General features: G+C 41.0%; 1 protein-coding gene across 4 annotated transcripts in view; it reads right to left on the bottom strand.

The window, feature by feature from the left end:
- The window catches only part of NAV2 (neuron navigator 2), a 429,065-nt gene that overhangs the window by 132,378 nt on the left and 283,566 nt on the right, over nucleotides 1–13,121 (bottom strand). For 3 of the 4 annotated variants that reach the window (XM_009886259.1, XM_009886257.1, XM_009886258.1), the window contains exons 5-6: nucleotides 6,583–6,850; nucleotides 1,581–1,738 (exon numbers count right to left, since the gene is read on the bottom strand). In XM_009886259.1, the coding sequence (XP_009884561.1) occupies nucleotides 1,581–1,738; nucleotides 6,583–6,850 (426 nt within the window). Of the gene's footprint in view, nucleotides 1–1,580; nucleotides 1,739–4,951; nucleotides 5,021–6,582; nucleotides 6,851–13,121 lie in introns of all 4 variants that reach the window. The other variant, XM_009886256.1, reaches the window with a different exon arrangement.

Raw genomic sequence — 13,121 nt, 5'->3', positions numbered from 1 at the left:
GCAGGGATCATCTCGCCAACCAACACGTGCCTCAGGACCAGACACATCCCGCATCGCGTCTCCTCAATCCAGTAGTTCGGGTACATAAGCAGAAGAGGAGAGTATTGACAAGGAGGAGACAGGGGGAGACTGGGGAGATATTAGGCAGGAAAACAAGGGTTCATCAGTTCTCCTGCTCATGCCGTGCTTTGTCAGCTTGCTCTTTTAATTGAAAGCCAGAGCTAGTTCAGATTTAGAGGTGACTATTACATGCTGATGTTACAGTTAAATCATTACTGTTTAGCAAACCTAAAATAGTAAGCATGGATTTAGCAGGGTAGCATGTTGCTAATTTATTAGCATATTATGCTAATATATTATAATATAATTATGATTATTATATTATTCAGCTGTGAATGTAATTTTCTTCTTATACAAGGTCTGATCAGGGTGATTCAGAACGCCCCCGGAGGATGCCGAGAACCCTCCGTTGCCATCATCACAAGATGAGGTTTTGGGCTGTATTGGCTAGATGGGATAATACTCCAAAATCTAATGATATGTAGTCATAGGACAATGGTTTTTAGAGAAGGAAAAACACAATTTCCTGGAAAGAAACAAGCATGAGAACCACAGGCAAGTTGAACCAGAGCAGCATTTATCTCTCAAGCAAAATCCTCATTATTGTTAATAGAAATTAGGCATGTACAACAAGAGACTCCAGCCTAAAGGGCGCGACTGCCAAGTCACAGCAAGATGATCATACTGAAATCCAGTCCTGATCTATCTTCGTAAACGCAAGGACTTCATTAAGGATACAGAATTAGCTGCCAGCCTACGCCAACAGTTTGGCCGTATCAGAGAAATTTACTCATTTCTTACCAGTCACATCCCCCAAAACTCGGCTGGTCAATGCTGCGTTGTAGAGCTCCGAGCTACGAACTGGAGCTAATGAACACTGACAGATGACTGCCTTTGTGAATGGACACAAAGTCAGAAAATGTCATTCAAAAAAGCAGCCCTTCAGACAGAATGGGGTACGTGGCATTTCTGATGCGCTGCCATAGACACAGTTTCACTGCAACACTTAGAAAATTATAACATTCCTGCCTTCTCTGTATGATTCTTGAAATTAGATTTGTCATGTACTTTTGTAACTTAAAGGATCTTCCACAATCGTGGAGGAAAGGAAAGCAAATGGTACTATTTATCATAGCAAAACATTGTAGAAATCTTTACTGGTCATTTTCCATTCTTGTCAAACTACTCATCAAAAAGTCGTATTTTTTGATTAATTCACTCCCTCTTATCTGTGTTTGAAGCAAAATGAAAAAAACATGTTTCACCAGAGCCAGTTTCTCTTGAAGCTATTTTTTGCCTGTACCTTCAGGACAGCAAATCACAAATTTGGCTATATTAAAGGAGGACTATATGCCTTTTTCAGGAAAAGCCAGCTGGTTTTTGCATTGTAAATATCATGTTTTCAACATACACCCTTGAGACAGTCTTACAGCTTCTGGAGCTTAATGGAAAATTCAATTTCCCCCAAACGAGGCCACTATTAAGAAAAATATGAGGATGCCAAAATCTCAAGTGCTTACCTTTGTCATTGCTACTTGTTGGTGTCGGAGGGGGAAGTCCAGGCTTAGATTTGTCGTAATTGTTAAAGCTCTGGCTGCGTCGATTGTTGGCACTAATAGAACCACGAGCTTTGGCCTCACTGCCCGCAGCGGACACCCTCGTGGTGGGGCCTGGAAGTCTGATGAAAGAATTATACAATACAATTAAATATATTTAAAAAGCACTCTGGGAAAGAAACTACGGAAAACTATGCACAAGCTGAAAAGAAAAGGATTAACACCACAAATATATATTCATAAGAGTCTTCGCTCTTCTATAAGAACAAATAAAAAAAATCATCCTAGATGAAAAATATATGGCAAACGAGCTACAGTCTGAATTGTTTTACACCAGAAAAAACATCAACTCTGAACCAAAATTAATGGCCACTTGCCCTAAATCTTGTGAATCGGAAATAGTTGCAAGTAAATGTGGTGGAGCAATACCACTGGTACAAGGAGGCACTGCTGTTCTTAGACCAGATTGGTGGGGACTTTACTATATGCCAGACACATAAGGGCTACCCTTATTTTGGAAATAAGGACAAGACAGAACATGGCCGCTTTTTACCTTGTAGAGAAGCACACCATGTCTCTGCTCTGAAAGCTACCAAGCCCAGCGGAACTTTAACCTGTTTTAATTATTTGAGCCTATTAAAAAAAAAATAAATAAATCACACAAAGTTTAAGTGCCCTCTCTTAGGGCAACCACATTATCAGTGAGTTGGTATAAGCCTCTGGTTTAAGCTGGGTCAGTCTCTTCCAGCATTTCCTTACCATAGCCTGTATTTATAAGATTTAGATGTTTACCTAGAAAAAAAATGTAGTTAGGATTCTGGAGTCCGTAGGAAAGGAGGGATACTACTCTCATGCTTTTCAGGCAAAAGGGGAGGGGAAAGACTTTTCTAAAAAAGCCCAAACGAATAAGGAGAGCCACTGGTTTCACATCTCAGAGCAGTATGTGTGCTTGGGTCCTTCAAAATCAAAGTTCATGCATAAAGTTCCCATATTTGTAATGTATTTTGTGCATTAATGAGCACACATTTCTACATTCCAAATAGATGAAATATTAAAAGTCGAAAGATTTGGCCGTTGCTCAAAATGCATATTGAAGAGAGTTCATGAAACAGCTCCCTGTTTTGAAAAGCCATCACATTAAAGATAGAACCAATTCATGTCACCTACAGCAGCAATGAAAGGGACCACCCTTTGCCATCTTTGTATCTTCTGTACAGTAGCCTCTCTTTAAATCTCCTTTATATAAACCACAAAAATCTAATGGTCTTAAATAACCTGTGCCAATAATAGGCTAAAATGAAGAAGTCCCAGTTGCCAGAGAGAATGGGGACGCAACTGACCAAATCCCTGTTGGGTCTATGGGAAGGAAGACAAGCCAGGAAGGAGTCTGTCAGTGCTTCCTCAATAAACTGACTTCTCTGAGACTAGTGAAGAAATAGGAAATATGAAAAGAAACATGAAGGAAAAGAGCCAAAATGTCAGCAGCTGCATGCACATGCTTTCAAAGCTCAAAAGAGGGTAAGACATAAGGGCATCATTCAACTACAAACCCAAAAATTAATTTAGAAACTCAAACCACCACAGATCTGGCACAGCCCATCATGGTTCTGAGGTTGACTTTGGCGAAGCCTTTTAGGTGAGCCCCTCAATTGATCCAGCCTTTTTCAACACTGGGGGGTGCTAGAAAGGTGTACATACTCAGCATTGCAGAGAGGTGTGAATGGGAACACCCCAGAGGTGCTTCATCCACTGTAGAGGAAGAAGCAGAGGTAAAGTGGGGACAAACACTCTTCCTAACAACTGCTGCTCTTGCGAACTTGGAAGTCACCAAGGTAACCAGGTTCGTTAAGAGTTTGTTTTGCTCATGAGGAAATGAGTTAGGTTTCTTACAGGTAGGAAAGATGCACAAGATACCTCAGCTGAAAGTTTCTACTAAAAACATGGTGAGTACTGGTAGACCACCACAGGAAGGCTACTGGAGCCCCCAGTACCAGGAGGGGAGTTTTCTAGCAGGGCTTGGCAGGAGGTAAGGGATAAGAAGAAAAGGCTCCCCACACATGCCCACACAGGTTTTGCCAATCTGTCACATTTTAAAAGAAATAAAGCTACTCAAAACATGTGACCACTCAAGAAGTGACAAGTTTTCGACTCAAGTCAGTGTTGCCACTGCCAATAAAAACATACCAAGAATAAAAAAAATAAGTGCTAAAAAACACTTTTGAAGAAGACATCATTTCTCTTCGACTTCCCCCCACCCCGTCATTTAATGACTGATTTTAAGCCCCTGCTTTTGGTATTAGGCCAAGGTATTTCACAGTAGTGCCTTGAAATTTAAGGGGGGGGGGGGAAAATAGGTTCAGGGAGAAGTTTTCTGCTTCTTGCTATTAGAGACAAGGTACTGAGCTCAGAGAATACCCATTACTACTCTGCAGCACCTCTTCATGGCAAATACAAACTGTCAGGCCATACTCATGACCAACAGAGAACAAGAAAAGGAAACATGGGGGATTTTAACAGGGGTTATACTGAAGACCTTCACTGTTGTCATAAAAGAAATAAGATGGGGGAAAGAAATCCAAATTATATAGCAGAACTAACGATCTATACAAACTTGCCAAGCTGAATAAAAATCATAAGTAATAGTTCACACGCTTAGCAAAAGTGGTATAGTTTACCAATCTATAACTATATAAAAATTCCTAGTAAAACATTTTAATATATAATAGTAGTAAAAGTAAACATGACTAATAATCACATTAATAACACAGTAAACTTTATGATCGCTGGGATGAGATGGTCATAGGAGCTGGCATGCAAGTCATGCTGGGATTTAGGAACAAAATTGCCGGAAATACCTATGAATCATTTTCGGGGAGATTAGTTGTGCTCAGCTTCAGAGCACTGGGCAGTGCAGGAGCTCTGACGAGACAGACCCACATGGTGCCATCAGGGCTCATGCGGTGCACGTGATGCTCCCTTTGCTACCCAAGACTCCCGCCTGATGCTAGTCTCAATAACGTGGATCTAAATACAACTCAGACAGATGCGTACAGCGGGGAGAGAACTCCCAGAACCATGTTTTGTTCTCAAAAGCAAAAGCTCATAAGGACAAGAAAAATCAAACTACTTTCTTGCGAGCCAAAATGCATTCCACACCTTGAGAAAAAAAAATAAAATAAAAAAAAAATCCGTCTAAAACTTGCACGTTTCAGCTCTTTGCAAAAAGTCTAGTTACAAACAAGGAGGTAAATATTTTCAGTGGGAACCCTAAACATGCATCCAGAAATATTGCAAAAGGATTATTCATGCTTTGCAGAAGATGAAGAAATGCTAACCTAGAAGACTTTTTCTGACCAAGAGTGAATCGGATGATTTTGCTTTGAGATGAGTCCCTGGGAGATGCACTGTATGACAGGAAAGAAAAAGCGCAAGATAACATTGAACAAAAACTTTTTAAATTCTTTAAGCCACTGAACTTAACGCGTTTTAGGGAGGAAAGAGTTTTTATGAATTTCACAGGAAAAAAAAAGTTATTTTGTCTAAGTATAACTGTAAGTCAAAACTCCTAAAATAGGAAATTATTTAATCTTTATAGAGCAATGAACATGCAATTTTGCATGCAAACCCCAACTTTATTACCCTTTTCTTTCTCAATCTGTTATTATATGTTTGGTTTCTCTTCTGCAGAATCTGAGAAATTTCACTTCAGTATATACTAAGAAAACATGACATTTAAGACCTTCAGGTTAGATTTTTTTTAAATTATTTGAAACCCAGCACAATCCACACAATGGACTGAAAATACCAAAGCACTATTCAAATGATCCCATACATCTCTGCATATTTTTGACAGAAAAGTCACAGAAATATGTTCAAATACATCTTTGTTTTACAGTAATTATTTCCTGTACAAGTTTATACATGCTGTAACAACACTATGTTTTTCAATTATACAGAAATACTGTTTACATCCCAAATAAGCATGATTTATGAAGAAAGACATAAGCAAAAACCAAATAAGCTCTCAGTGCTCACTTGGAGAGCCTAATTTAAACTGTTTATATCCCTCATAAACAGCACTTAAGCTAGTGTTCACCTTAACGCGTGTTATTTTAACACAAATAAGCCCTAACTAAATTTGAGATATTTAAAAAAGAAAACAACAAACCCGTCGTAGTTTAGTAGTTGTGCAAATATGGCTTCAGCCTTTAATCCTGCCCACTTATCCCCACTCAACCCCTCACTCTCTCGGCAGTGGAAGGATCAGCCGAGCAGAGTGCTGTACATGTATTCATGGTGGTACTGCCTTCATCAAGAGCTTTTATTCTAACCTGGAAAGAGCATCCATAGGACTAAAGACATTCAAGGGACAAAGACACCCTCATTTAGCTCTATTCTGATCTACGAGTGCCAACAAACACCAATGGTGAACATCAGTTTTCATGTAAGCCAGCAGCTTATTATTTTTGACCAATAAGCCTAGATGTGATTTGCACTGTCACCAGCTGTGATGAGATCCATTTCTTTTGCCACTGCCAGTGTGTTCCACTTCTTGGCAAGGACTGAAATTCTTGGAAACTGAGAACCAAAGTTGGTTCTCAGATGTCCAAAGCATATATTCTATAATGGTGATCATCTAAGTGCTTTGTGAGTAGAAAGAAGCAAAAGGAATACTGGGAAAAACATCCTTATAAAATGCCGCGGTAACTTGGTCTAGTGGGTATTTTACACCCACTGGACTGCGCATTTCCAGCACTGAGAACATATTTAAGCACATTCATTTTGATTTCCAAAGGTATGAAGTCAACTGCTACACAGCATTCCATTTCCAACACACTCTTTATTCTAGAGTAGAACTAAATAAAGAAGATTCTTTGGCTTTTGAGGACAAGATGAAAGAGAAAAAAAAAAAAAAGAAAGAAAGAAACAATGAAATAAACCACCAACGTAAAGGAAATTTCCCCACCTGGACTGCATTTCAGGTTGTGCTTTGAACTGATGCTGTGCAGCTGGCGGGGGCTGTTGGCACGGAGTCTGGAACAAAGCCGGCACCTGGTGCTGTGGTACCCCGACCGGGCACTGGGATGGAGGTCCTGCTTGCTGGGACACTGGGGGAGGCTGCTGGGAGGGATGGTGTTGCGGTTGCTGTTTCTGTGGCTGCTGTTGCTGTTGCTTGTATCGAGATAAACTGAAGAAAAGGCCCAAGATGGCCTTTAGATTCCCATTCCTGATTTCTGTAAGGCAATGGTGAGAAGTCACTCATCAGCCACCTTTTTTTCTGACAGTAGAGCGGGTCAGCCACCGCACTCTGCAGAACGTCGCCCGAACCCGGTTCCTTTAGGATATGACAGGCTTTCTGCACATCTAATCGGCATTATAGCTGATTACCAGCGAGCACCAACTACAAAAAAAATAACTAATTTCTCCCCTGGGGTGACTGCACAATGTCTTCCATTTTTGCTATGGTCTGTGTGTTAACGCCAGTGTGCCAGAAAGGATAGCTCCTTTAAATAGTTCCTTTAAACTAAAGTAACTAAAAAAACCCCAAAACAAAACCCACACACAAGTACATTAACCCCACCACACTGCAAATGATTTCTCAGTCCCAAATTTGCACTTGGAAGAGAAATTACACAGTTATCACACGGTACTATATCATTTCTGGAATATCAGACTAATTGTTCCCACTACGAAAATCTGATGCAAGTTTTGCACTAGAAAATATGATTATTGGGTGAAATAGCTGCATTAAACCAGATAATTACCAGCTTGATACTATCACAAGCAGATAAAGAATGGATACCCAAGGTAACTAAAGATAGCTTCACAGTGAATGTATAGACATTTCAGTCCCTAAAAGTCATCCTGTTCTTCCATGCAGTATCAAACATGAAAATGTAAAACCAAACAGAAATACAAAGATAAAGCCGTGTACCAGAACACGCATTTAACAGCTGTATCATAATTAATATGCAAAAGGGCTGATTCAGTCTTGCAGACCACCTTAATAATGTGCCGTGACTTCATTATTTAGCATGTTTAATTCCTTAAATTAACAAAGTGAATTAAAAAAGCTACATCAAACAGCCAAACTTTTGCATGCACTATACAGACCGCTGCAACTAATAAAACTTAGTATTGCCCTGTGCCTCTATGTGGATTAGTGCAAGAGAAGAAGAAAAGGACATGTCAAAAAAGCGAGAATCAGAACTTTAATTTCTGTTCTCAGTTCTGGCTGAAAGGTCATCAGACTTTGTAACAGGCCTTGCTCTATCCTTTATTCCCTCTCCCAGCCACATTTCTGCTCACGTTGCTCACCTTCGCTGCGTAACAAGCTTCTCTTCTTAACCCCAAGCCCCTTACCCAGCAAATGTCAAGCTCACGGCTTAAAAATTTTGCTACCCCTTTCCATACCAGCTTTGGTCTCCTTGTCCACCTCTGCCTCATTCTTCCTTTTCTTCCTAGCCACTAATGTGATTGACTTTCTTCCTTAACGTTGTTTTGGCCCCGTGCCCATCTCCTCAGTGATACACCAAGTTTTATGGTATCATCGGCAACTCCTGGACTTTATCTAAGGGGTCCTGGTCATCACCCAGACCCAGGAGATTCCTTTCCTTTCCTCTGCTATTTGACTAACTTTCCTCACACATTTTTTCCTCCCAGCAGCTTGGCCCATCCACCAGTGCTCTGTCCCATCACCACCCCTTGTTTAAATGATTATCAAACCCAGGGCCCTTCAGCAGCCGTTCTCTGTCTTCCTTTGTTTCCTGGAATTTTAGTCTCTTCCTGGACAGCGGGGTCCCAATGAATCCTGCCCGTTTCCCCTTTTCCCAGTCCACCCCTGCTGCCATGCAGTGTCATGCCCCAAACCCAGCTTCCTCCCACTGCCATCAGCATCCACACGGGACAGGTTCCTCCTCTCATCCGCCTGTCTTTAGCTAAGGAGGACCCACAATGAAAGCAGAAAATAAAGCAAAAGACACAAAAGACAGAAAAGCACAGTAAAAAGGTTCTCCTTATCTTCAGTAAAGAACTCAAATTACTCATGGGAATTGTAAGGAAAGTAGTACTTAATCAGAGGCCAAAGCATAACTAAACGAACCCAGAGGCACTGGGAAGCTTCACTGCACAAATATAGGGCAGAAGATAAAAGAAATTACCACGGGTTTACATGTTTAAACTTAGCAAAGCTGAATGCAATTGGAAACGAGGACTTGGTTTCCATGTGAAGGGGCGGGCAATTATAACGATAACCCCACCTAAAACCTGTTGCTGTCTATGTCTGTCTGTCTTCTGCTGCATTTATCAGAAGAACAACCTGCTTTTGACATTTTCCTAAGGTGACCAAAAAAATAATCATCAAAAGAAAAACACCTTTAACCTGTTTCAATTTTAAGCAAAGTATTTCAAATGGGACTTTCAGAGGTAGCTTTGTTTCTCTTATCTTAAAGACAGGCAGGGGTAATTCGCCTGGCAGTTTGCCCCTGCACTTTGCACAAAAAGAGTATTTCAAAGAGTACTTCAACCTCACTGCACTCTGCCCATCAGTGTGGTCTCAACCGCTTCCTGCTTTAAGTGTCCCCTCCAGTCCATACATAGCTTAAATATACATATTAACTTCACATCCTCTAACATTTGTGAGTGAAATTTTTGCAAATCACAAACTACTCATTGTGTACAGAATCCAGATCAAAGCAAACCAAGGAAGAAGAAAAATGGTCGATCACTGTTATTTAGTCAAGCTTGTTTGCATCTGCTTCTGTAAAGCTTATTTTGTATCCGATTCTGTAAAGCACGCAGGACTAGAAAAAAAACAAACTAGTTTACATGGACCAGACTGGTTAGCCAAACTGGTCCGATTCTGTAAAGCACGCAGGACTAGGAAAAAAAAACAAACTAGTTTACATGCACCAGACTGGTTAGCCAAACTGGTGAGCAGGAGTGCAAATTAAGAATCACTGCACATTTCTTAGCTTGCATCTATCCTGCCTTAAAATAGAGCTGTCGTATATACGTACTATTCACCCCTAAATACAGTGGGTGTCTGCTTCTGTGGCTTTGCACTAGCCTCTTCTGGTTGACCACTGAGGAATTCTGCATGTGGTCCCCATCAACCCTTCTTAGCTCATTTAAGAGGTGAGACAAGGTGGTCTGCTGATCAGAACAAAATGGAAAAAAAAGCAGACAATTCCGTCTACAGTGAATGATGGGAGAGGAGGGAAATGGCCAAAATAACTACAAGTAGGTCTGAATTTAAGCCATAATGGTGAGGAGTAGATATACTTCACAGATGATCCATCAGGATGCATCCCGAAGTACAGACTAAACCTCAGTCAGAACACGCTCTAGGCTGACAGGGCTCCAAGCTGACTTTAGGGATACAAAGCCATCAAAACAACTCTGGGATGAACTTCGTACACTCTACCGAGGAATGTGATCAGACTACGAACAACACTGGGAACTTCATAGAAACAAGGCAGGGAAATGCAAGGAGGAATTAACTCCCACCATACACACACACTAGATCTGCAGGCAGTTTTGGAGTTATTAAACAGTAATTTTTTTGAAGACTGTACATAACTACTCGATGTGGTATCATCAAAATCTGGCAGCATGGTAAGTGCCCTACTCAGGTATGTTTAAAATAGTGCTGTGGGGTATTTGTCTTGCAGAAACAAAAATTCCACCTTGACACTGAAAAGGACCTAAAAGACCTAAAATGGATGAACTACAGTACCGCAGAGCGAGCATGCTGAAACTGATTTACCTACAGAAGCATGAATGTCACTTCAGAGGCAAAAGTCTAAGCTGCATCATGGTTGTTCCAAAGTCTAGTGAGATGTTGTCTTTCATGCCTTTATGGTTTCGCGATTTGCTCAGCTGATCGTTATCCAGCCAATCTGTTACCCAGAAGAGTTGCAGCTGCTATCTATGACACCAATTTGAGTTTCTACTGCACATTTATGTTCTCCATAATCTTCAAAATCTTGGCAGTGAGGAGATATTGTGTGAAGGAGGCCAATCGTAGCTGGGCACCTGCAATTCCAGGAGGCTAAAACCCAGCCCAGTGTGGAAACAAGTTTAAAAGCATGGGTAGGGAGAGACAGCTCAAAGCAATGGACAATAAAAAACTGCAGCAAGAAGAGTAAAGAGTTTTCCAGCATCCCCAGAGATTTCTTTAGGAACTACAAATGGAGATTTTAGGATTTAATAATCTTTGAGAATGGAATGCCTTTTTGGGTGGACATTGCTAGGGAAGGTCTGTCTCTAGCATAATATGATCATCATCAGCGATTGCAGATTCTTAGCATCTTCACTGCATAAATCAATAAAAAAAGACTATGCCTTATCATATTAAAGCAGGATTTTTTAATACTGGAAGGATATGACGTATGAAGTCCCAAATTATTTCAACATTTAGGAGTCATCCAAATGCCAGTTTTGAATCACTGGCTTCCCTCCACACTAACACTGCAATACTGAAAAATACATGTTCTCAAGCAACCCAGGAGAGACTTCAGTGTTTATTCCCATTTGGAAGCAATCACAATCTTCTACTTCCTCCGAGATGACGATGTGCCAGTGAAGTAAACAAAGTTATTTGCAGTTGACCTAACAGGTCTTGGCAACTTGCACACAAACACTGGGCTTGTTTGGTTAAGGCACACTTCATTTTAAGTGATTCTGTGTTCTCTCGTTCAGTTTCCCCCTCCTTCCTCAGCACAGTTCAGGAGCGACCAAGAACAGAAATTGAACTTATTGCTGAATTCAAGTCTTTTAACTTCGTTTATAAAAACTGTTCCTGCTCTCCCCCCCTCCAGCTGTCACTCTCTTCCTTCAATCTCAGTGGTGGAGCCAGCAAATGTTCTCATTCATATGTTGGCAGCAAACGTTACCGGTCTCTTCTTAGCTTCTGTATGATTTAATATGTTAATTCCTAGACAGTGTAAACAAATGGAAGAAATACAAAATCAGCAGAAGCCATGGGATAACCTATATCCTGCTGAGTCTGCCTTGCAGTTTGGCGGGAGAGCAACAAACATCAATCCTGTTTGTCCCTTCCCCAGCATGAACAACTCGACACTGCCAACTTTGCACATGGAGACAGTCTTCCCACTAACTAATCTGCTATTTTTCCTTCATCTTTTTGCATTGTATCAAGACAGGTAAATAACATGAAATTTATTTTATTTATTTACAATATTTACACACCATGTCAAGGTTGAAATTGGCTTTTAGAAGTTGCATTTTCTTTTTAACCATTTCCTGGGTAAACAAACTTTCTGCTGCTAGAAGTTCTTAGCTCATACATTCTCTTCTTGACATGAAAATCCTGATTATAACTGAGGTATCGAGGCATATAATGCAGGCAAATATTTGTTATTGGTGTTCTAACCCAGCTTAAAGATACACCACAGAAAAAGACAGCTTCAGTCCCCTCTTCTCCTGCCAGGTGTGGTAACAGTACGTTAGAACAACGCGTACTAAATAACTGCTACTTTGCTTTCCACACTTACCAACTACCTCAAACTTAGTGAAATCACCTTTCAAATACGCATTTGCAAGTGGCTTGTAAGATCTGACAGACTAGGATGAGATAGGGGGCTTCCCTTAGAGGACAGCAAGGAATTCCTTAAGGTACTTCCCAAATTGTCAAAATGTAGTTTTAAAACTTAATTTTTAATAACAGGCTTTTAAAAAGGAATAGCTTTAATTATATAGTAATTTTATGAAAGTCTTTATATTTTTTTAATACAATGCAATGTACGTATATAAAACTTGTGTACATGATGGTTTCACCATCAAGTTCATCCACAGTGGTTGTCTGGCATACATTTCATAAAAATACTTCACCATCAGTACGAGAAAGCGTGTTTCAGCTAAGACTGCAAGTCACGCTCATGAAATGCATGGTGCTGCGTTTGGATTTGTGACCGAAGTGGCGTTGATCAGGCACCAGCGTTTGGGCTATGGCTGAGCAATACCTGCAACAGGGTCAAGGCTTTCTCTTTTCCCCACAGTTTACCCGCAGCGAGCAGGCTGGGTGGGCACAAAGAGCTGGGAGAGGACACAGCCAGGACAGCCATCCCAACCAACCGAAGGGATGTCCTGCACCATATGAAGTCCAGTCTCGTGAAACCCCACCTGGAGTACTGCATCCAGCTCTGGAGCCCCCAACATAAGAAGGACATGGAGCTGTTGGAGCAGATCCAGAGGAGGGCCATAAGGATGATCCGAGGGCTGGAGCACCTCTCGTATAAGGAGAGGCTGAGAGAGTTGGGGTTGTTCAGCCTGGAGAAGAGAAGGCTCCAGGGAGATCTTATTGCCACCTTCCACTCCCTAAAGGGGGCCTATAGGAGAGCTGGGGAAGGACTTTTTACTAGGGCATGTGGTGATAGGTCAAGGGGGGATGGCTATAAACTGGCAGAGGGGAGATTTAGATTAAACATTAGGAAGTAATTTTTCACTATGAGGGTGGTGAGGCACTGGCACAGGTTGCCCAGA

Source organism: Charadrius vociferus, unplaced genomic scaffold (genome assembly GCF_000708025.1).
Source record: "Charadrius vociferus isolate BGI_N301 unplaced genomic scaffold, ASM70802v2 scaffold115, whole genome shotgun sequence".
NCBI classification, from domain to species: domain Eukaryota; kingdom Metazoa; phylum Chordata; class Aves; order Charadriiformes; family Charadriidae; genus Charadrius; species Charadrius vociferus.
Note: the sequence above shows the minus strand (reverse complement) of the source record. Positions and strands in the feature narration are given on the sequence as shown.